The sequence below is a fragment of the Leptinotarsa decemlineata genome, unplaced genomic scaffold (genome assembly GCF_025532065.1).
Source record: "Leptinotarsa decemlineata unplaced genomic scaffold, Ldec_3_MD MMD2_tig00000090_RagTag_RagTag, whole genome shotgun sequence".
Classification (NCBI taxonomy): Eukaryota; Metazoa; Arthropoda; class Insecta; order Coleoptera; family Chrysomelidae; genus Leptinotarsa; species Leptinotarsa decemlineata.
Genome location: NW_027412541.1, coordinates 3,173,598 through 3,194,873, shown reverse-complemented (window position 1 = coordinate 3,194,873; position 21,276 = coordinate 3,173,598). Strand labels below are relative to the sequence as shown.

The 21,276-nt window shown below is 32.0% G+C and overlaps 2 protein-coding genes across 2 annotated transcripts; one reads left to right on the top strand and one right to left on the bottom strand.

Moving 5' to 3' along the window:
* The first annotated feature begins 792 nt into the window (after window positions 1-792).
* mEFTu1 (mitochondrial translation elongation factor Tu 1) lies at window positions 793-12,639 on the top strand. The gene is made up of 4 exons (XM_074172344.1): window positions 793-953; window positions 1,011-1,997; window positions 5,508-5,709; window positions 12,326-12,639. The coding sequence occupies exons 1-4, from the start codon at window positions 917-919 to the stop codon at window positions 12,513-12,515; spliced, it is 1,416 nt and encodes a 471-aa protein (XP_074028445.1). The 5' UTR covers window positions 793-916; the 3' UTR covers window positions 12,516-12,639.
* A 2,460-nt stretch (window positions 12,640-15,099) lies between these two features.
* Ran (RAN, member RAS oncogene family) lies at window positions 15,100-21,185 on the bottom strand. The gene is made up of 3 exons (XM_074172343.1): window positions 21,034-21,185; window positions 20,324-20,775; window positions 15,100-15,605 (listed from the first exon to the last, which is right to left on the bottom strand). Exons 2-3 carry the CDS (start codon window positions 20,753-20,755, stop codon window positions 15,390-15,392), a joined length of 648 nt encoding a protein of 215 aa, XP_074028444.1. The 5' UTR covers window positions 20,756-20,775; window positions 21,034-21,185; the 3' UTR covers window positions 15,100-15,389.
* Window positions 21,186-21,276: the final 91 nt, after the last annotated feature.

Genomic DNA, 21,276 nt, shown 5'->3' with positions numbered 1-21,276 from the left:
GAAAACCTTTTCTTTCTATCCTCATTTGATTTGTGAAAGAGTTCTGTGTTCTGTAACACGGGGTGGAACTGTTACTGTTACTCACCTTCTTCATTGTAGTTAAAAATCTGATTGTCTTATAAGAATGTTTCAAATATATGTTTGTGCACCTATGAAATCAGTCGAGATCCATACAGCACTGCCGTCTTGATTAGATATTTTCTGCACTGAAGAGTAGGTAACACTCCTAAACCGATCTATAGGTTAGCACTCGACTGATTTCAGCGAGGTTCTGCTGCTGCTGCTACACGAACGAAAAACTTATGCACGAATGCCTGTTGTTTCCGTTAGCCGTTTACTAAATCATACTATTTACATTCGAAATGAAAATTTGCTAAGAATTATCAGTAGACAATTTCAATGAAATATTGCTCGTCATCCAATTATATTGATTTGTGTATATATTTAAATATAGGATTTTATTCAAAGGACTCATATAGTTCAAAAGTTTTTTTTTGTTCATTAGATATTTATTAAGGGATTATCACACAAGAAATATCTATTGTTGTTGGAAGATGATGTTTCACACTCACCAGAGCCGCCACCAGTGCGGTATACTTTTCAAAGTTTGGCTTAGGGCCAAAAAGATGGTAATTCGGGCCTGATTTGATTTACGTAACAGCTTCGTTCAAAAAATAGTTCGGAAAAAATAAAGAACAAATCTCATTTTGTTGACATTTTGCTAGGTTAAATCCGAATTACTCGTGTGTATTCGTGAAGAATCGGCTCACATAATCTTGTGTTCTTTACGATTACGAGATAACATAGTGGAACAAACTTAGTGAATCGCCTCATGTGGAATTCCTAAAATAAATGTGGTTAATGTAATGTCATACATTTTTTAGAATAAGTTTTCCACTTTTCATTTATAACCATAATGACTTCAATTATAGTAGCTCGAGCATTAGCTCCAGGTATTTATCGTATTTATCTTTGAATTAATTGATTATTTGATTTAAACACATTTCTAGCTTTTCACCATAGTTTGAAACAACTTCTCACTACCAAAGGAGCTGTTTTTCAAATTCAGAATTATTGCAAAACTCTTCAAGTTGTGGTACCTAGGATCAACCAAAGGCGTTTATATTCTGAAAAGAAAGTTTTTGAACGTACAAAACCTCATTGTAATGTAGGAACGATAGGCCATGTTGATCATGGTAAAACGACTCTCACCGCGGCTATAACTAGAGTTTTGGCAGAACAGAAACTAGCACAAGCGAGAAAATATCAAGAAATTGACAATGCTCCTGAAGAGAAAGCAAGAGGCATTACAATAAATGTAGCTCACATTGAATACCAGACGGAAGATAGGCATTACAGTCATACGGATTGTCCTGGCCATGCCGATTATATTAAAAACATGATCACTGGCACAGCCCAAATGGATGGTGCTATAATGGTAGTGGCAGCTACCGATGGAGTTATGCCCCAAACTCGAGAACATTTGCTTTTGGCTAAACAAATTGGTGTGCAGCATATAGTTGTATTCATCAACAAGGTAGATGCTGCTGACAAAGAAATGGTTGAATTAGTTGAGATGGAAATTAGAGAACTCCTAACAGAAATGGGATTTGATGGAGAAAACTGTCCTATAGTTTGTGGATCAGCTCTTTGTGCTCTGGAGGGAAAACAGCCAGAAATAGGTTATGAAGCCGTTCTCAAGCTTCTCAAAGAAATTGATACCTACATTCCAACCCCAATTCGTGAATTAGACAAGCCATTTTTGTTACCAGTGGAGAATACATATTCAATACCTGGTCGTGGCACAGTTGTCACGGGAAGGCTTGAGAGGGGCATTCTTAAAAAAGGTTCTGAATGTGAGATAGTAGGATTTAACAAAGTGTTGAAAACTACTGTAACAGGAGTTGAGATGTTTCACCAAATTTTGGAGGAAGCGCAGGCAGGAGATCAACTAGGAGCTCTTGTTAGGGGTCTGAAGAGAGATGATATAAAAAGAGGTAAAATAAAATCAATCACATTTCATCATGAAAATGAAATTCATTTACAATTAAAGTTTTACTGTTTTATGTTATATTGTTCCTGAGTATCTACTTATATGTTCTTACCATATTATGGTAACAAGTAAACAACTAAAATCTCAAAAACAACTCAATAAAATTAACTTCAATTTCAAATTATGAAAAATGAACCACTTTATAGAATGTGTATAATTGACAGTAAATATAAATGAATGAATATTTGATTATACCTCTGAATTTGTGTTGAAATCGACTGATATTTAATAAAAAGTATGATGAATGTATTGAGCAATACTCCATTTCAACATCATCACAAAATGTTTTAGAGAATCGCAACATATTTTATTACCCATAACTTCTTCATACATGTGTAAGACTTAACTAGACAGTGCTTCATCAGTATATGAATAAATGCAATTTTAAGGAATCACTGATATTCAATAATAATAATGATTAATATTGTGTTGTAAAAGAAGCTTAAATGATGAGGTAAATAATATTTTACTTTTTGCATTTTATATGACAAAATGATAATAATAATTTCAGTTAATTCAACAAAATTACAATTTTGCTCAACTGGCTGTTGTCTGAAATCCTTCCGTTGGAGAGGTCGTAGGGTTCCAGTGATTAAATATAATGAACTGAGACTCAGATGAATTTGGCTGGAGTCTTATCGAACCAGTTGTTCGTTGTAGTAGCAAAATTATTATTATTACTCTTTATTAGTAAATAATGCTCTTCATAGTTCAGTCAGCCACTTATAAAATACAAAACAATATATATATATATATATATATATATATATATATATATATATATATATATATATATATATATATATATATATATATATATATATAAAATTAGAGACAAGTCATATTTTAAAAACAAAAACTAGAAAACAAGAAGAATTATTGATGACAATTTCTTGAAATATTCACCACATTTACTTTTGAATGAATTTAATGAATCACGGCTTTTTATATGACTTGGCAAATTATTAAATGCAGTCAGACCAGAACTATACAACGAATCACAACCTATATGTTCTCTGTTGATATAAAAATTTCCTATTCTATTTCTAGTGGAGTGTGTATGAATACTACTTGTGTAGGTTAACTGATCACTCGATAATTTGGCAACATATTGTGTTTAATTTTAAATATAAATATTAGCATATTCATTATTATCCTTTGTTCAGCAGACATAAGACAACTTAATATTGCCCTCATGGATCTGTTTTGAAGCTTCTGTAGTCTGTTTAGTCGCGGGCAATTAGGGAGGTGTTATCGTTGTAGTGGAAGGTATATGACTCGTAACTGAAGTGATTAATATTCTCTTTGGTGGTAATAATAAATATAAGAAGTGTATGTTGTATAATAGAGGTGAGAGTGGTGAACCTTGTGAAACTCTCTGCTGTGAAGTAAATTCGGAGGGAGATTATTGAGTATTTTAGCTCTCAGTTTTCTATCGAAAACTGATTTTTTCATTGCATCCATTAGATAATTTTAATAAGAGACCCCCATGCCAAATGCTATCGAAGGCTTTCTTGATATCCTAAATGATCACGACAGTTTTATGGCTGTTAAGCTTGGATGTTTCAATGTTGTTCTTGAGAATCATGAGAGAATATATGGTAGATCTTCCTTGCCCAAATCCAAATTGGTAGTTCGGGATTTTGTCTTTAAACAATTGTAGTAAATGGTTTCATAATTTTTTTCAAAGTTTTTGCTAATTACAGGCAGCAGAGTGATAAGATGATGAGTGGCTGTAGAGGAGTGACCCAAGTTCAGTTTGGGTATTGTAATTATTGTGCCCATTTTCCAATTGGCAGGGATATGATGAGGTTTTTGCCAAAATTATTATTTTTTTGTTATTTATTGGATATTTTCTATATTTTGGTCCCATAATATATATAATCTTTCACTTGTTGAAACGTGAGAAATAGTAAGCAGAAAAAAAACAAGTTTATAAACCTATAGTTACAAACAATTATATCACATAATCAAGGACTAATTAAAATTAGTTGAAACTTCTTCCATAATGTAGCATATTCTAAAAGATAAAGATTCAATTGTGACTGGAAAACCAAGATATTGTTCAAACTATTTTTATTTGTGTCCAACGACCACATGATTTTAAATGGGAATGAGAGTCGAGTAACATCTTATTTGAAAGATTTGATTATTTATTTATTTATACGGGACAAACCCCATTACAGTAAAAATTTCACAGAAAAAAGAACAATATAAAAATGTAAAATATAAACTAATACACTACTGAATGTTTCTGCAGCACAACTATATAACATTATAAAATACTTTAGGATATAGAATTAAAATTAAACTTATTACTACCTTATGTAAACAATTACCAACTCAAATTATTCAATAATTGTTTAAAACGACCATAAGATACACCAAAAATACTGATGTTTTAGTCATCTACTACCGTTAGGGTTATTTCCAAGGGTGTATGTTTGCCATAATTTGTATGATGGAAGGGTATATGAAATAAATTACTATGTCTAAGATTCCTGTTTGGAACATGAATGTTGACAGATTCAAGTAATTCAGGACAAGTTATTAGTCCATTGAGCAGCTTGAATGCATAGCATAGATCTGCATGAATTCTTCTGGTTTGCAATAGTTTCAGCCCCATTTCTTGTAATATACTCGAATAGTCATTTGTATTTGAAGACCCAACTTGAAAGAACAAAATCTCAAAAATTTATTTTGCATATAAAATGGAGACCAAATGATACATGCATATTCTAAATTAGACACCACTAGAGCTAAATAAATCCTTTTTAATGTTTCAATGGAAAATCCTAAACAATGATGTAAAATAAGACCCAGTGTTTTGGATGACTTCACACTCACTTGGTTAATATGGTTAACAAATTTGAATTGTTCGTCAAAAATGATTCTGTATCCAACCCTGTAACAATTTTATAATTGTTCTTGTTCAGAGTTAGGGTTTCAGCACCTGATCAGAAAAACTTATTGATTAAGTCATGGTCCATAGAAAACTTTCCCGCTAATTTGTTTGTCTTTCTCGCGAATTTGGGAGAAAAGGATATTGAAGAATTCTCTTACGTACCTAATGAAAGCAGTGTATATTTTGTGAGGAGACTTTGATGCCCCGGTTAATCATCATATCCTACTCTTTATATCGATATTCTGAATGGGATAGGCTTTTTGGGAGTAGTGACGTTGGATCGTGGAATTTTTTAAATGGATCCGCAGCTGAGAGGACACCATTGCAGTAATGTCTTGCCTCTAGTATTGTTTATACATCTACTGCAATTTACGATTATCAATCCATGATTATTATTTAGTTAAATGTACAAGCACTATAGAAAACTTCTTGAAACACTTTGAGGGCAGTACCCGTTCAAAACTATCTAATAATAATAATAAGGATTTTCACTTCTAATGATTGTTCTGCTCTTTTATAGAATAAATTAATGGGTTAATTTTTTTTAAGGAATGGTTTTGGCCAAGCCAGGTACAGTAAAAAGCCATGATCATTTAGAATCCCAAGTTTATATTTTGAGCAAAGAAGAAGGTGGACGCAGTAAACCATTCACATCATACATTCAGTTGCAAATGTTCTGCAGGACGTGGGATTGTGCTGTTCAAGTTATTGTTCCAGATAAAGAAATGGTCATGCCTGGTGAGGATTCTAAGTAAGTAAATAGTTGCACTTGTCTTATATACTCATTCATATTGTGGAATTAGAGTGCCAATAGAGAAGAGCAGATTTAGTTAGTTGTAGTTGTGAAGGATTGTAGGTCTTACATTATTCCAGAAAATTTCATATTTGGACGTGACATTAAAAAACTATCATTCAAATTGAAATTTTCAACTAGTATGTTTATCCCAACACAAACACTTTTTTTCGAGTTCGAAAGCCGCGGATTTTTAGAATTTCTTCCTGACGTTTCTCTGACTCAAGTGGCTAGCTTCTTTAGGGGTTTACATCCTGGATTAATATCCGATGAGTCAGATATTAATATATATGAGTGGTCAGCATTTGATAGTCAAATACAACAATATCATGTCCAAAGAATGTGATGTGACATTAGAAGTTCCACAGGGATCAGTACCAGGACTTTTACTTTTTGTGGTATTTGTTAATGATCTCTCAGAACATGTTGACAATTGCCACATAAGACATGTTTGCAGATGCGACATTCGAATATAACTGGAAAAATCTCCTGTTACAATCATTGAATCTGCAGTTAATTCATTTGAAATGACGAATAAGAATACAAGTGATTCCTATCGCAATAAAGAATTAGACTTCAGACAAAATTTCATGCATCCAAATTGATCACATACAAACCGGTATTGAGTTTTTTGAGGTGTTATTCAAATAAATTGTGGGGAGTTTATTCACCGGCGTGACTGTCATGGTTTCACTACCCAACTATTTCAAGCGCACCATCAGGAACTATTTGTTGTGGTCTATTTGCCGCATCCACTATTGAGTTTAGTATGGAACTTGGTGGGTATTGATTGTTGGGGTCATGTCGAGTGTGACCAAGATACCACAAAACACTGACATGTTGCCAGTGTTTTGTGGTATCAGCTTCCACCCTAGTGTGATGCTGAGTGCACCAACGATTTGTTATGATCTTACTTTCTTACTGTCTCACTTTAAAAATTGATGGACTGGTGGCTTGCCTATGGGAATAATGGAATATTACCTTCAAGAAATCGGACGCAATTTAGAGAGGAATGTCATAAGGTCTTTTTTCGTTACATATCTATAACTATGTTCTTGTGGAACCATATCACAGAACATTAAAAGACTACGAAATTGTTCTTTGGTTATAGGAGGTCAAGTCCCTTATTTCGTTCATAATGGATCGATTACACTTTAAACATATTCTTGTTTCTTCTCCTATGATGAGAGGGGCACCATCTCGTGCATGCCGCCTGACACTGTTCCAAATGTTCTTCTACATGAAAAAGTTTGTGACATTCGAGCTGGTATTGATCGGGTATCGCATACAAAGAAATTTACTTGATTTTGATAGGCCGCGATGACCTGGGAATATTCCAATATGAGATACAACTGATGACTAAAACATCAACCGATTCTCTAACTATTAGCAAATACTTACATTTCGTCAACATTCAACATATCAAAATATGTTTGCTATCTACATTCATAACTGACAACAATCGAATGACATTTCAAGGACTGCTCTATTTTGGATATGGAATAATACATATACTTGCATAGAAAAGTAGCAGGTACAAGTCTGGGAAACAAAAACGTTCTTATTTTAGTACAGTATATTGGGTTTTGTTAATCTGATCTTTTGAAATTGCCTTTGGCTTTTTAAAAAACGTTAAAGAGGTAAAAAAGAAATATGGCAGTTATCAATTTAAGCAAGTCATGTTTACACTGATGAAATTAAGTGTACTACTTTTCTATACAAGCAACTGTACACAATTCGGGAATATATAAAACCAGACTACCTGAACTTGAAACCAGTATATCAAAAAACATCTTTTGAGAAATGAAATGGTACTGGGATTGCAGGAAAATATACGCCCCTTCCACTTAGAAAACTCTGCAGTACTTTGGCCATGCTTGGCATGACACTTAACTGGCAGACACATTCGAAGCAGCATCAGAACTTTTCCGGAAATTGTTTTCACCTTTTATTTTCCTGAAATATAAAATGAAAACGATGGTCCTTATAGAATTTGTATTATATTTTCATACACTGTATGAAACATGAATCGTATTCGTATGCTCATACATATGCCTGAAAATATATTTACAGAATGAGACTGAGTTGCAACCTTTGTATATTCATGAATTCTCACAGAATGAAACTGAGTTGCAATCTTTGTATATTCAGTAATTCTCATTTCAGATAATTTTGTCTTTGAAATGTTTCAAAGTTTGCCTAGGAAACAAAATTATTTATATATATATATATATATATATATATATATATATATATATATATATATATATATTAGCTACATAGTTTCAAAAAATCAGCTAAATACATTGGTGGAGGCTGACTGTACAAAGGGATACATTTTTTCGAAATTGAAAACATATTTTTGATCGCCCAGTATCTTCCAAATATTCAAAGATGGATGATTAATTCAAATGCATAATATGATCGCCCTCTCATGTACTGTAACTAACATCAATTGCATTTGGATCTGCAGGAAAACGAATATTTTCTCGAAAAAAAATGCGATAAAAATTACCAAAAACAAAGTTTAACCCTCTGAATACCAGCCTGTTTTGATTCTAGAAACCTTTGTGATTTGAACTTTGACCCCTTGTAGAATCTAAACGCCGTCATTCAGAGAGTTGCGCAATGGTAACTTTTGTTCATGATGGCATTGGCAAATGCCATCAATGACTCTCTTCTTTGATTTAAGTATCTCCTTATTGAAAACAGTACACACTGCAAACAATTTCGCACAACAAATTTATGAGGTGTGTACTACTAATGGTCTATGTGTCTATATAGAAAAAACAAAATTGATGTCTTTCATTCCAAGAAATGCTATTCTCATAACTTCTGCTCTTTAATAAAAATCAATGGCAAAGTGAAGAACAGGTCACAACTAAACTCTTAGGTGTCACTCTTGATCACAAAATGAGCTGGGAAAGTCATATCAAAATATTTAATAATAAACTAAGTTAAAATTGTTTTGTACTAAGGCAACTGAATGGCACGGTATCTAGGGACATATTAATAATAATAATAATATTTATTCATTCTTAAAGACGTTGACAAACGTATAGGATAGGTCAGTATTAAGCACATAAAAATCACATCAAAAGATGAAATTGTAGATTCGTAGATAAAAATAATACAATAAAAGTCAGAATTACAAAAATTAAAATAATTATAGTTATAAAAATTGAATATGTCATGCCAAAGCCGCATGAACCCATTCAGTCTAGATGGTCCGAGAGAAATTCACCAATACTATAGTAGGCCTTCGAAAGAAGCAATGTTTTAACTGCTTTTTTAAATGCTACAGTGTTCATCTGTTTGAAATGGTCTGGTAACCGATTGAATAATTTTATTCCCATATATTTGGGAGAATGTTCGAATTTTATAGTTTTATGTTTAGGAATGCTCAACTCCTCTGCATATCGAATTGGGTAGCTATGATAGAATGAGTTCTTAGTACAGTCTGTTGTACATTAGCGAACATATTAAAGTATTTTAAAGATGTAGATGCAGGGAAAGGTTAAAATTTGATGACTTATGAAAAATGTCTTGCATGATTACCTCCAAAGGATGCCTAGTAATTTCCTAATAACTTTTTTTTGAGCAATGAAAACCCTATCTTTGTCAACACTGTTGCCCCATAGGATCACATTATAACTTAGATGGCTATAGACCAGACTGTAATATACATCTAAAATGGCGTATAAAGGCATACAATTCTTAATTCTTGAGATTGCATAATACCCTTGATTGGTTTTTTTACATACAACTGTGATATGGTCAGACCACTTCAAACAGTTATTTACATGAACGCCAAGGAATTTTGTACATCTTGTGCATGCCAGTGCCATTCCATTAATTAATGATTAATGTTAATGATAATTAATTGATTAATGTTGGTCTACTATGCTCTGGTACAGTCGAATCTGTTATATGTATCGATATTCTGGGGAAGCCCAAGTCATATTGACCAAATATTTATCACTAAAAAAAAGTCAGATGCATTGAAGGGATCAACCAAAGAACGTCATACAGGAAAATATTTTTTGAATTATCTATCCTAAAAGTACCGTCATTGTAGATTTAACTACTTTGAATAAATATTGAAAAAAATTACAGAAGTCACCTAAAAACAACTCTCAGCATAATTACAATATGAAAAAAGTAGAAAACTGACATCAACCATTCTCAAGGCTAACCATATGCCATCTTATTTTATTAACACATAAAAACGAACTGGGTGATGAAATAAACCTCTTTTATATACATTTTTGACAAAAAAAAGCATTTTATTCTATGGAAGAGTTTCTGCAAAATTGAAAAATCTTCACATTTTCATTCCAAAGATACAAACATTTTAATATATGAATATTTTAAATATGTTGTTAAATGTAAGTTTATGTGTTTAATACGTATTACCAATTTGGATCTGTATGTATGACTAATCTAAATAACTGATTCTCACTACTGTGATATATCCAACTAAGTATTATATTGTGATGCATTTATTCAATAACTGTATTTAACTATTTAACTGTGATACATATATTCAACTATTTTATTGTGTAGTCATTAATTGTAGCGAATTTGAGTTATATATATATATATATATATATATATATATATATATATGTGTGTTGTTTCCTGATTTCGGCAAACAAGTGTTGCCCATCTTTACACTTGGCTGCACCGTGCTGATGAGGCCAATAGGCAGAAACACGTGTCCGCGGTTTGTCCCTCTTTTTGGAGTGTTGTGTCCACAAATTGTTTAATTTTTGATTTATATCATGCACACTCGATGAAATCTCTATTTGTATATATATATATACAATATATATATATATATATATATATATATATATATATATATATATATATATATATACCTAAATAATTACCATATATATATATATGGTAATTATTTAGTGGTACGCCCATGAATGACAAAATTGTTATTGTTAGTAATAGATGTCCCTATTTAACACTGTGTATTTTGAGATGAAATAAACGCTCAAAGTAGGTTCATCTTTGTATTAACACGTGTTGTTACATATAGTGTACTGCTTTAACAGCTGAATGAATATATTTCTTCTTCGTCTTTCTATAAGTAGTATACGTACCATACATACGTAGTGTCTCAAAAATTATTAATATAATAATAACAATTATACCAGAAAGGTTGCGTCGATCGGCCCTTTCCCGATACTATGGAGGGTTTTTTTCTGATTGATTCAGCTGTTACTTGATGAAGCTCCATAGTAATTTCATAAACTACACCTTACGATTTGATCTTCACAAACTTTATTTTCAATCATATAGATATGTTTCGCTATCGCAGTAGCTTTTTCATAGGAAGTGTCAGCGTACCTATTACGGTGGGTACGCTGGCATCAATAGCCAATAACCACTCGTCTCACAATGAAGTGAGTAATCATTGTGCCTGAGAATCATGTACACTGAGTAGATGCAATGAGCTAAGGTAGCCTTCTGCATTTATTCAGCCAAGATTTCTGCCTCAGTGCGGCAAGTCGTTATGATCTTGATATTTGAGAGTAGGAAGGACATCAAACCACCAAGAACTCCAATAGTCAGAATAACCATCTTAATAGTACGGTCTGGATATAATTTGCGAAGTTCGATGAGAAAATTTCTCGTTTTTTTCAAACGATAATTGTCTCACCCAGAGCTGATATCTTCAAAATATTGTCTTACTTTAATGGTCAAGAAGGACTACATCAGGCTCATTCACTTTTGTCAGCCTTATTCGCTCGTATCAGCTTGAAAGTGGGAAATGAAGTATGAATGAATTCCGCGCTTCACATTTCCCATTACGGATTCAATATCCCCTGGGGTATAAGGCAACACAGGTGTCTCGTCAATACCATAAAAGTGCTGTAGGGGATAATATAGCAATCATAGGGCCACATTATGTCAGTGGATATAGTCTGAGACCGCATATGCTGGACATGCCGACAGCAAATGCATAAGGCTCTCAGGTGCCTTGCGGTACCTACTGTCAGGGACCTCTATACATCATGTGTTTTGAAGAAACCCGACCAGAAAGGCAAAGGTGAGGTACTTAGGCTGAGGAACTCTGAAGACTCCATGCTTGACTTTTCTTTGTGTATCTGTAGGAGTAAAGTGACATCTGTGGCTTTGATGTGGGCCTTTTGCTGAACGTTGTCTAACTTGGTGACAGTGGTATGGTCACCACGGTCGCTCGGGTAGCTGCCTTAAAGAGAAATGCTCCGATTTCTGCACACTCATGGTTGCCGAACCGTGCAGAGAAAGGCGTCCGAACTTCTCATGAATTCACAGAATGGTATGTAGACTACTGCCCCTCTGTTATGTTGGAAAGTGAACTGACTGTTTGGGATGCATGCAGTCATATTTATAACAGCAAATTTGTTCTTCTCGGATAGTTCTGATTAATAATACTTATGGGGCTTACCATCAGCACACACATTGAAGTAATTTAAATTATATCGGTATTGCAAAAATTAGGTTATTTATATCATACTTTTGAATATTTTTTGTGTAATGATTTTTCTAACAAAATTGTTCAATTTTATTTAAGGTTGGTTTTGAAAATGATGAGACCCATGGTCATTGAGCAAGGCCAAAGATTCACTTTGAGAGACGGCCATCAAACTCTAGGGACAGGTGTCGTAACGAAAACTCTGGCGCGATTGAGCGAAGAAGAAAGATCGTCTATAACAGAAGGTAAAAAGATAAGAGAAAAGAAACTGCAGCAGGCTGCCAAATAGATTGTGTTATAAACCGTATTTTTTTTTTACAATAGAATTTAAGTATTTAACTTCTTGCTGATTTATGTTATAATGTAATATCTAGACTTAAAGAATAAATGTTATCTAAGAATGTACCATTAAATAGTGTTTCCACTGGAGTCCACATGAAGAAAAACTCTCTAGTCGTAAACTTTATTTCTTAAAACATCTTTCAATATATTCATTGCATTTTACATTTATTATGATTGATTTGTATTAACCAAAATATATGCTGAAAGACCATTTAGTTTTACGAACTGAACTTCAGTTTATAATACCATTTTTTATTGTTGGTTTATATCAACTGTTCCAAGATGAATTGAGTTGATTATGAATACAACATGAACTGAAAATACAATAAAACAAATAAAATAATCAAGATACGAAATGAAAATCACCACATAGTAAAAAAAAAGAACTTGAAGAAATTAAGCAAAAAAATTTAAAACATTAAATTAAAATAAGAAACTAAGATCATGTTTCCCAACATGATGGAGAGAGGTATTTACATTGAAGTTAAAGACACCCATATGAGGTAGTTATCCCCTGCATCCCGCTAGGTTTTATTGTGGTCCACACCTGACAAGTTGATCCTATTCCTGATTCACATAAACGACCTCCCAAATGTATCATGTTGCTTAATACATAGTTTGTCCAAAATGTCACCAAAGATCATTCATAACGAGACCAGCAACAAAAAAAGCTCATCAGTGAAAGGAAGTTCTCACTTCCTTTACATCTAATCACATCCGTTCCACTGACGTTACCAGAATACGAACTAAAGTTCATTCCAAATGGTCAAATTTTGTCATAACATCAATTCAACTTTGCGAGAAATTGATGTAAAGAGAAGTCGCCGTAGCGGGAATTCGACGTAAGGGGCATAATTTGTCTAGGAACAAGGACTATCCCTATGTCGACACGCCATATTGAATTCTCGTTACGACGAACTAAATCCCTTCATATACAGTCTTAGATTACGAATTGAAGGATTTCCTGATGTTTACTGAAATACGAAAACGTTGAAAAAATTAAATTTATTATCTTCGTACTGGTTGCTATATTAGACAGTATGAACACGCCTGAGGAAGCTGTTGCATAGTGAACACGTGTTGCGGTTTTGTAAACTGTTCAGTGAATATCTCACGAAAAGTGATACTTGAATAGTTTTGGAGTGGCATGTCAAAAAGATAAGTTTTCAAATGGAATTAGATATATTTTTTCCATATTGGGATTTCAGAAGTTATTCCAAAAATAACGTCGAAAAATGAATATATTCATCCATCCACATTTTCAATGAGACGTCATTGACAATTTAATTGACAGTTGTACTTTTCATAAGAAAATTTTGGATGTTTTTCATTGTTGAAAAGTAATTTTGCTAAGATACAGGGGTATGCTATCTTTAAAAAGACACGTTTTTCAAGAAAACGTTATGTAATTTTGAAAATAATTGACCTGGGCCCGAATAAAGCTATATGACGACTTGAACTCTGCCGCAGATTATTACCCTGAATATTTTCAATAATTTTTATGATTATTTTTTGTTCAATAACAGTCTTTACGTTATCAATAATCTTCTGAGCACACTATCCTTACAAAAATCTCTCCATTCAATGCTTTTCATATTCTTGAAAAGATTCATCACCTCAAAATCTCAATCTCAAAAAATTCCGTTTTTGAAATTTTTGCTGGAGAAAGAAGTTCAATGTTGAAAATGTTTTCAAATTATTTTTATAACTACTGAAGCGCTAGATACTCACCTATACAACTGTAGTTTTAGAAAAAACTTTTCACTGGGACACCAAATAAAAAGAGGGTGCTCCATTTGACAAAAAATGATTTGATACATCTAGTATCAAAGCTCCAAATCATCCAGAAGAGTTTGAAACATTTTAATAGCTAAGCTAATTTTTCAAATGAGTTCTCATTGAAAATGGTGACGGTTGAATAGATTAATTTTTTGATATTTTATTTTTGGTATAACTCCTGAACCGTTTAATATAAGTTTACCTATAGAGAGCTGCTATTTTTTTTAACAGAAATGTATCTAACTCTGTATATAAAAAAACATATATCTGAATACTAGCACTCTTTTAATTCCTAGATGTAGATATTTCAATTTATCTGAAAACAAACATTATTGCCCTATCTTTATTTCAATATGAACATGGTCTCCAATAATAAAGGATAAAATTAAAAAATTCATCTTCAAGGCACTCCTCAAACTGCTAGAAGATGACAGTACTACCAACTGCACTCTCAGATAATTATATATATATATATATATATATATTAAATATAATATAATATATTATATATATATTAAATATAATATAATATATATATATATATATATATATTATATATTAAATAAATATAATTATATATATTAAATATAATATATCTATCACTATTTCTAAATGAAATTTTTTCAAAGATACTTCTGATATTCAGGAAATGGAACCTGAACAATGTCAGCTATATGGGATTGTGCTTCTTTACAAAGTCACTTAAAAGAGAACGAGTGGTAGACATTGACAAATAAAATTCAAAAACAATGTTTTTCAAAAAGGTATTTATTTAACACTATTGGTTTATTTCAGAAATATGGGAACTGAAAAAATGTAATTACAGAAAAATCAGTACAAATTATTTCCATCTCTGCAATCATACATCATTCTAGCATTTCTCCAGGGCAAACATACTATAACGAAGTTTTTTAGTAAACGTGTATTATATAAAAATATCAACAGCTTGTCCACAAGGTTTCACACAATAAAATTTAACATAAATTATGATTTACTTCAATTCAAGTCTTGTTAAATTTTCATACAGAACTTTTGAGTTGATTTACAACTCTTCATCATCTTCGGGTAGAGCAGTTTCTTGCGCTTCCTTGAGATCGTTTTCAATTTGTTTCTGCCATTGTGGATCCATTTGAACTTCTGGGGGCACCAAGGCAGGCATGGCTACAAATTCTAGATTGGGATCACCAATGAGCTTCCTAGCTAGCCATAGGAAAGGCTTCTCAAAGTTGTAGTTAGATTTGGCAGAGATATCATAGTACTGAAAAAAAAAATACATACAACATGTTTTGAATTAAATGTAAAATGACTTGAGTTGTTTCTATTTCTATTCAATAAATGATATTTAAATGAATGGGGCATATTTCAAGCAGAGATTTTTCTTGGGAAAATCTTTTTGCTTACTGCTTCACCATCTTTATAAAAAAATGTGGAAAACTTCAGAAGGAATGAACAAAGCCCTTAATTGACAATAAACTCTTTGCAAAGACATGTAGATCATGCATGTAACTTCCACGTATGAGAGCTCGTTTAAAAAAAATCAGTAGTAATAATTTTAACAGGAGCCCAAAAATTGGAGAAAATTAATCAGAAATATATCAACTATTCATCGCAAAAGAGCATGTAAGTTGAAAAAATTTTTGAGACTTGTAAATAATTTGCTGAACTGATTTTCGTATATCTATTTACCAAATTCATGACCATGGATAGTATTATTATTTATTTGAATTGATAAAGTTTATCATACAAATGACAAGTAATAAAATATGCTGAAATGCAATACAGAAAAAATATGCGTATATAGAGGGCTATTCAAATTCGTTTCTGTACATGGAGATCTCGTAAACGATAAGTTTGTGTATTTTAGAGACCAATTCAATGATGTAAAGAAATCGAATATAGCTTTTTTGCTTCTGGATATATACAGGAAAAACCAAAAAATCCCACATTATTTTTTTGCCTATATCTTCTTTATTCGCAAACATATTGAAAATCTGTACACATTTTGCTATTGGCACTTGATGTAGGCTCTCAGAGTATATCCATGAATCATTTATACAGGGTGTCATCTGACTTAGGCCACCCCCATCTTTGAATTTTTAAATAATGACCTGAATTTTTTGTTGTAGTTTATGGATGGTAGAAGTTTACTTCATACTGAGAAATTGAATTCAATTTTATATTTGGGGATTTTTCGGTAATATTTTATTATAATTGTATGAATTATTCCTTTTTGAATTACGGCCCTGGAAATTGGTTGACCGAGTTGAATAAAAACATAATGGTAACTTTCACGTCTCCCTATGTATCGTAGAGTTTTTTTCATTTTTAGGTACCTATTCATTTTTTTTCCATTGATCTGAGCGTTTTCTACTATGAACTTCGAACTCGGTTTTTCATATTATTTATTGCCCTTAATACACTTATTTGCTGCTTTGTTGCGAAATTATTCAAAATCCTCAATCTCGAGTCTTCCACATTTTCTATCTCTCTGCCAGCGTAAAACATATTTTTCAAAGTCCCCCATAGAAAATAGTCCAAAATAGTAAGATCTGGTGATCTTGCAGACCATCTTATTGACCCATTATTTGTCTCGAAATGGAAGGACTCCCAATTCGAACATTTATTGCACAATTAATTTTTTTGTGTAGGTATATGAATTACTCACTTCATTTCAATTTTCATTATAATTATAGTGTTCGTTTCTGATGTTATTATTGCTACCTTCTTTTTTTCTACTCATCAAAACACATATAATATATTTTTGTTGTAGATATGTTTCAGATAATTATAAAAGGTTTTCTTATTCGAATTCATTGTAGAAAACGCTCAGAGCAATGGAAAAAATCTGAATAGGTACATGAAAAAAAAACTCTCGAAAAACTCTACGGTACCTAGGGAGACATGAAACTTGCTATTGTGTTTTTATTCAACTCGGTCAACCAGTTTCCATGTCCATAAATTAAAAGGGAATAATTCACACAATTATAATCAAATATTACCGAAAAATCCCGAAATATAAAATTGAATTTAATTTGTCAGTATGAAGTGAACATCTACAATCCAAAAACTAAAACAAAAAATACGGGTCCTTATTTAAAAATTCAAAGATGGGGGGTTGCTCAAGTCAGATGACACCCTGTATAAATGATTCATGGATATATTCTGAGAGCCTACATCAAGTGCCAAAAGCAAAATGTGTACAGATTTTCAATATGTTTGCGAATAAAGAAGATACAGACAAAAAAATTATTTGGGATTTTTTTGGTATTTCCTGTTTATCTCCAGAACCAAAACAGCTATATTCGATTTCTTTACATCATTGTCTTTTCAACAGAATAAAGGCAATCCTTATATATTTTTTGTATCTTCCTTGAATTTTTCATAGTCACTGACATCAAGGGGAAAATTTGGTAGCATATATATATATATATATATATATATATATATATATATATTATACAATTGTGTAAGGTTGATTTTAAAAAAAGTAGCTACCAAAAATTAATATCCATATTTGAAATTTTGAAAGTATATTATCACATTCCAATAGTCCAATGGATGTTGCTGAAGTAAAGTGTAAACAGAAAAAATAATGACAAACTTCGTATATTACTGAAATAATTTAATATCGGACAGTTGCATTTCAAATCTCAATCTGAACTTTTTATGAAGAATAGTTTTCCTAAAATCAATAATAAAGAAGTTTTCCACATGGTTCCAAGTTACTCTGAGACATACTGTAGATTTGGGTGAAATTTATTTGGAATATTTTCTCCTTTTTTTTGTAACTTTACTTTTTTTTGTAACTTCACCTTATCCTGATTATTTTCAATCATGAGAAGTCCAATATATATTCATTCAAAGGTGTAATTGAGATAATATTTTATTGATGGCATATAATTTGATATTCAGGAAAATCTCTTTTATTCAATCTTTATTTACCTATATTACTTATCTCTTATGCATAACTCGTCACATTTGAAGGCTGGCATATTAAAAAAAACAATTACTACAAAAATATTATTTCTATAACCAACCAATAATGATGTATTATTTTTTTGCAGCAGATATCTGTAGAATACCCAGAATTACTTATATAAAAGAAATGCCAAGGATATTGATGGCATTACTAAAAATTTCAATAAGCATTCATGTTTCTTTACTATGAAGATTTTATTGATTGAGAAAGAATGAAAAGGACAAACTGGAAATGAAACAAAGGGCATAAAAACAATAAGAATCCTACCAAAAATATACAGCAAATGATATTGTAAACATGTAAATTTGGCAGCAGCTCAATTTTGTTTTGAATGAAACTTACAGTTTTTAGTTACATGTTAGTCAACTTTACTTATATTGAGCTAGCTTTTCCCAGTACGATTCCTATATCCCAGAATGAGCATTCCTGTCATTTGTATGCTATTAATTTTGCTTCCAACACTTTTAATTTAGTTCCAGTGGGCGAAATCTTGTGAATTGTGAGTACTTGTCATTGTTATTCTGGGTGTTTCTTTGGTGTCCAACAGATTCCTGTTGGACACCAAAAATTTTCAACAGTTTTGAAGTTACTACACTTGTGAAGAACATCGAGAGAAAATATTAAATTAATAGTTCAGCTTTAAAGCCTTTGAACATGTACCATCCTTCAATACAATATGCTTATTAATTAGCTTAGTGAAAAAAGTGGAACATCATAGTTTTCCAGGTCATCTGAAAGGGTAAAAATAAGGTGGAAATAATCTTGTTATAGAAATTAATTTTCAATATGATTTTTTCTATATCCATCCCATTTCCATCCCCTCAAACGATCTCGAAAACTCGGAAATAAAATTCATTTTATTTAATCCATCACTGGGTACAACGTATCTCATTTTGGTAAACGCACAAAGTTGATTTTTACTTATAGTTTATTCAATATTTCCACCCTTTCAGATAACTTGAAAAACTAAAACGTTTCTATTCTTTCACTAAGACAATCAATAAGCATATTATATTGAAAGATGGTAGTTTTTGAATAAAAACACAATATATTTTTCTTTCAGTGTACTTTGTGGATAACTTGACTTGTGAAATATAGCTCTAAGTTCTATGAATAGTAATTTCATAACGATCATAACAGAAACTTACTTCTGGTAATAAAAACTTCAATGCCACCTACTTTGAGAGTTCCTGTATTCAGAGGTTACGGCAGCAGTACTATGTTGGATCATCTCTGATGAAATTGTAATTATTTTTCTTCTCTCAAAATATGATAAACACCATTAATATGGTTCAAAGGTTAAGTTAAAAACACTATGAAGTGACACTTTGCCTTTTTTTTTGTAAAAAAACCTTTATCATTTAGTTTGTTGGGTGTACATAAACACTCATTGATTCGCTATGGTAGAACTTACGGAGTTTTAGTTTTAGATTCTGTAAATATTTGGTTTTTCCACATCAGAGGATATCATGACCCCTCAAAGGTTAATGATTTAGTCTTTTGGCACAAACATTTTTAATTGCTTTCTGGTTACCCTAAAATCTGTCAATTGAACAAAAAAACAGTGCAGACAAGAAACATTTTATATAAAAACAAGGTAAATTTGAATGGTGAAAAGTATAGGGCAAGATGGAACATATGTAACAGGCAACATGGTGAATAAAATCATGTTGATCAGCCTTTTTTTGTTCAAAAGAAGCTGGAAGGATAATTTCCCCAGCGAGACCCCTGCCTTTTATTTTCAGAAACATGTTCGGCCCACTGTTTTATATAAGTACAAACACTTTTTTGGGCAAATCATAAATTCTTAGATTTAGATTTAAAGGCGAACTATAATTCTATAATTCGCAGCCCTTGAAAAAAGTTTGACAAAAATGATCTTTCTATTCAAGTACCCTGTTGATCTTTGGATTCTAGTGTCGTGTCAAATGTCACTGTCAGATAATAAATGGCGGGAATGATGGTTGGAAAAATATAATTTTTCAATCCCTACTTACCTGCAAATTCTTCTTCCTATGAAAGACAATACTTTTCGCTTTTACTTTTCTATCTTTGATGTCAACCTTGTTCCCGCAAAGTACTATCGGGATATTTTCACAGACTCTGACAAGATCTCTGTGCCAATTTGGTACATTCTTGTATGTAACTCTGGAAGTTACATCAAACATGATAATAGCACACTGTCCCTGAATGTAATATCCATCACGGAGACCACCAAACTTCTCCTGACCGGCAGTGTCCCATACATTGAACCGAATAGGGCCCCTGTTTGTATGGAAGACCAGAGGATGGACTTCAACTCCCAAAGTGGCTACATATCTTTTTTCAAATTCACCAGTCATATGACGTTTCACAAATGTCGTTTTTCCAGTACCTCCATCTCCGACTAAAACACATTTGAAGGTGGGCATTTCTTGTTCAGTAGCCATTATTTCAGAGTGTCACACACCTACAATATAGAAATGTATTTATTAATCACTAACGAAAGATTTAAATTATTTATAAAAAACGTTGAAGACAATAAATGAAACTGATATTCTAAACACGTTTCGGAATATTTTGATTTTTGTCTTGAATGGCGCTATGAAATGGTTACAAAGGATTTTGAGATCATGATACCGACTTCGTTAATATTTTTTCATGTTAATAAACAAAAGATCGTAAAAATAAAATGAGAGATACATTGTACATTGAAAATAATATTTACCTTATCAAGAAAAACTGTTTGGAAAATCCGATGGCACAAAAAATGAGTGATTACTGTTGCCTACTCGTAACGTCGTTAAAGTTCACAATGGCGTTCACAAGAAGCCAAGAGAAGGTGTATAGTATGCGCACTAGAAAATCGTTGAGAAACAGAGTTTATAAGTACCGTGGAGACATTTCAAAAGAATATAATTTGAAAATTTGCAATGTATTTTTAAATTTATAATTTCAGTGTATAATTTCA

Excerpts from the sequence above, each read along its gene's own strand:
- mEFTu1 (XM_074172344.1), top strand. The coding sequence starts at position 917 with ATGACTTCAATTATAGTAGCTCGAGCATTAGCTCCAG. Across the intron at positions 954-1,010 it reads AGCTCGAGCATTAGCTCCAG|CTTTTCACCATAGTTTGAAA; the intron begins GTATTTATCGTA and ends ACACATTTCTAG. Across the intron at positions 5,710-12,325 it reads ATGCCTGGTGAGGATTCTAA|GTTGGTTTTGAAAATGATGA; the intron begins GTAAGTAAATAG and ends ATTTTATTTAAG.
- Ran (XM_074172343.1), bottom strand. The coding sequence starts at position 20,755 with ATGGCTACTGAACAAGAAATGCCCACCTTCAAATGTGTTTTAGTCGGA. Across the intron at positions 15,606-20,323 it reads ATAGGAAGAAGAATTTGCAG|TACTATGATATCTCTGCCAA; the intron begins GTAAGTAGGGAT and ends TTTTTTTTTCAG.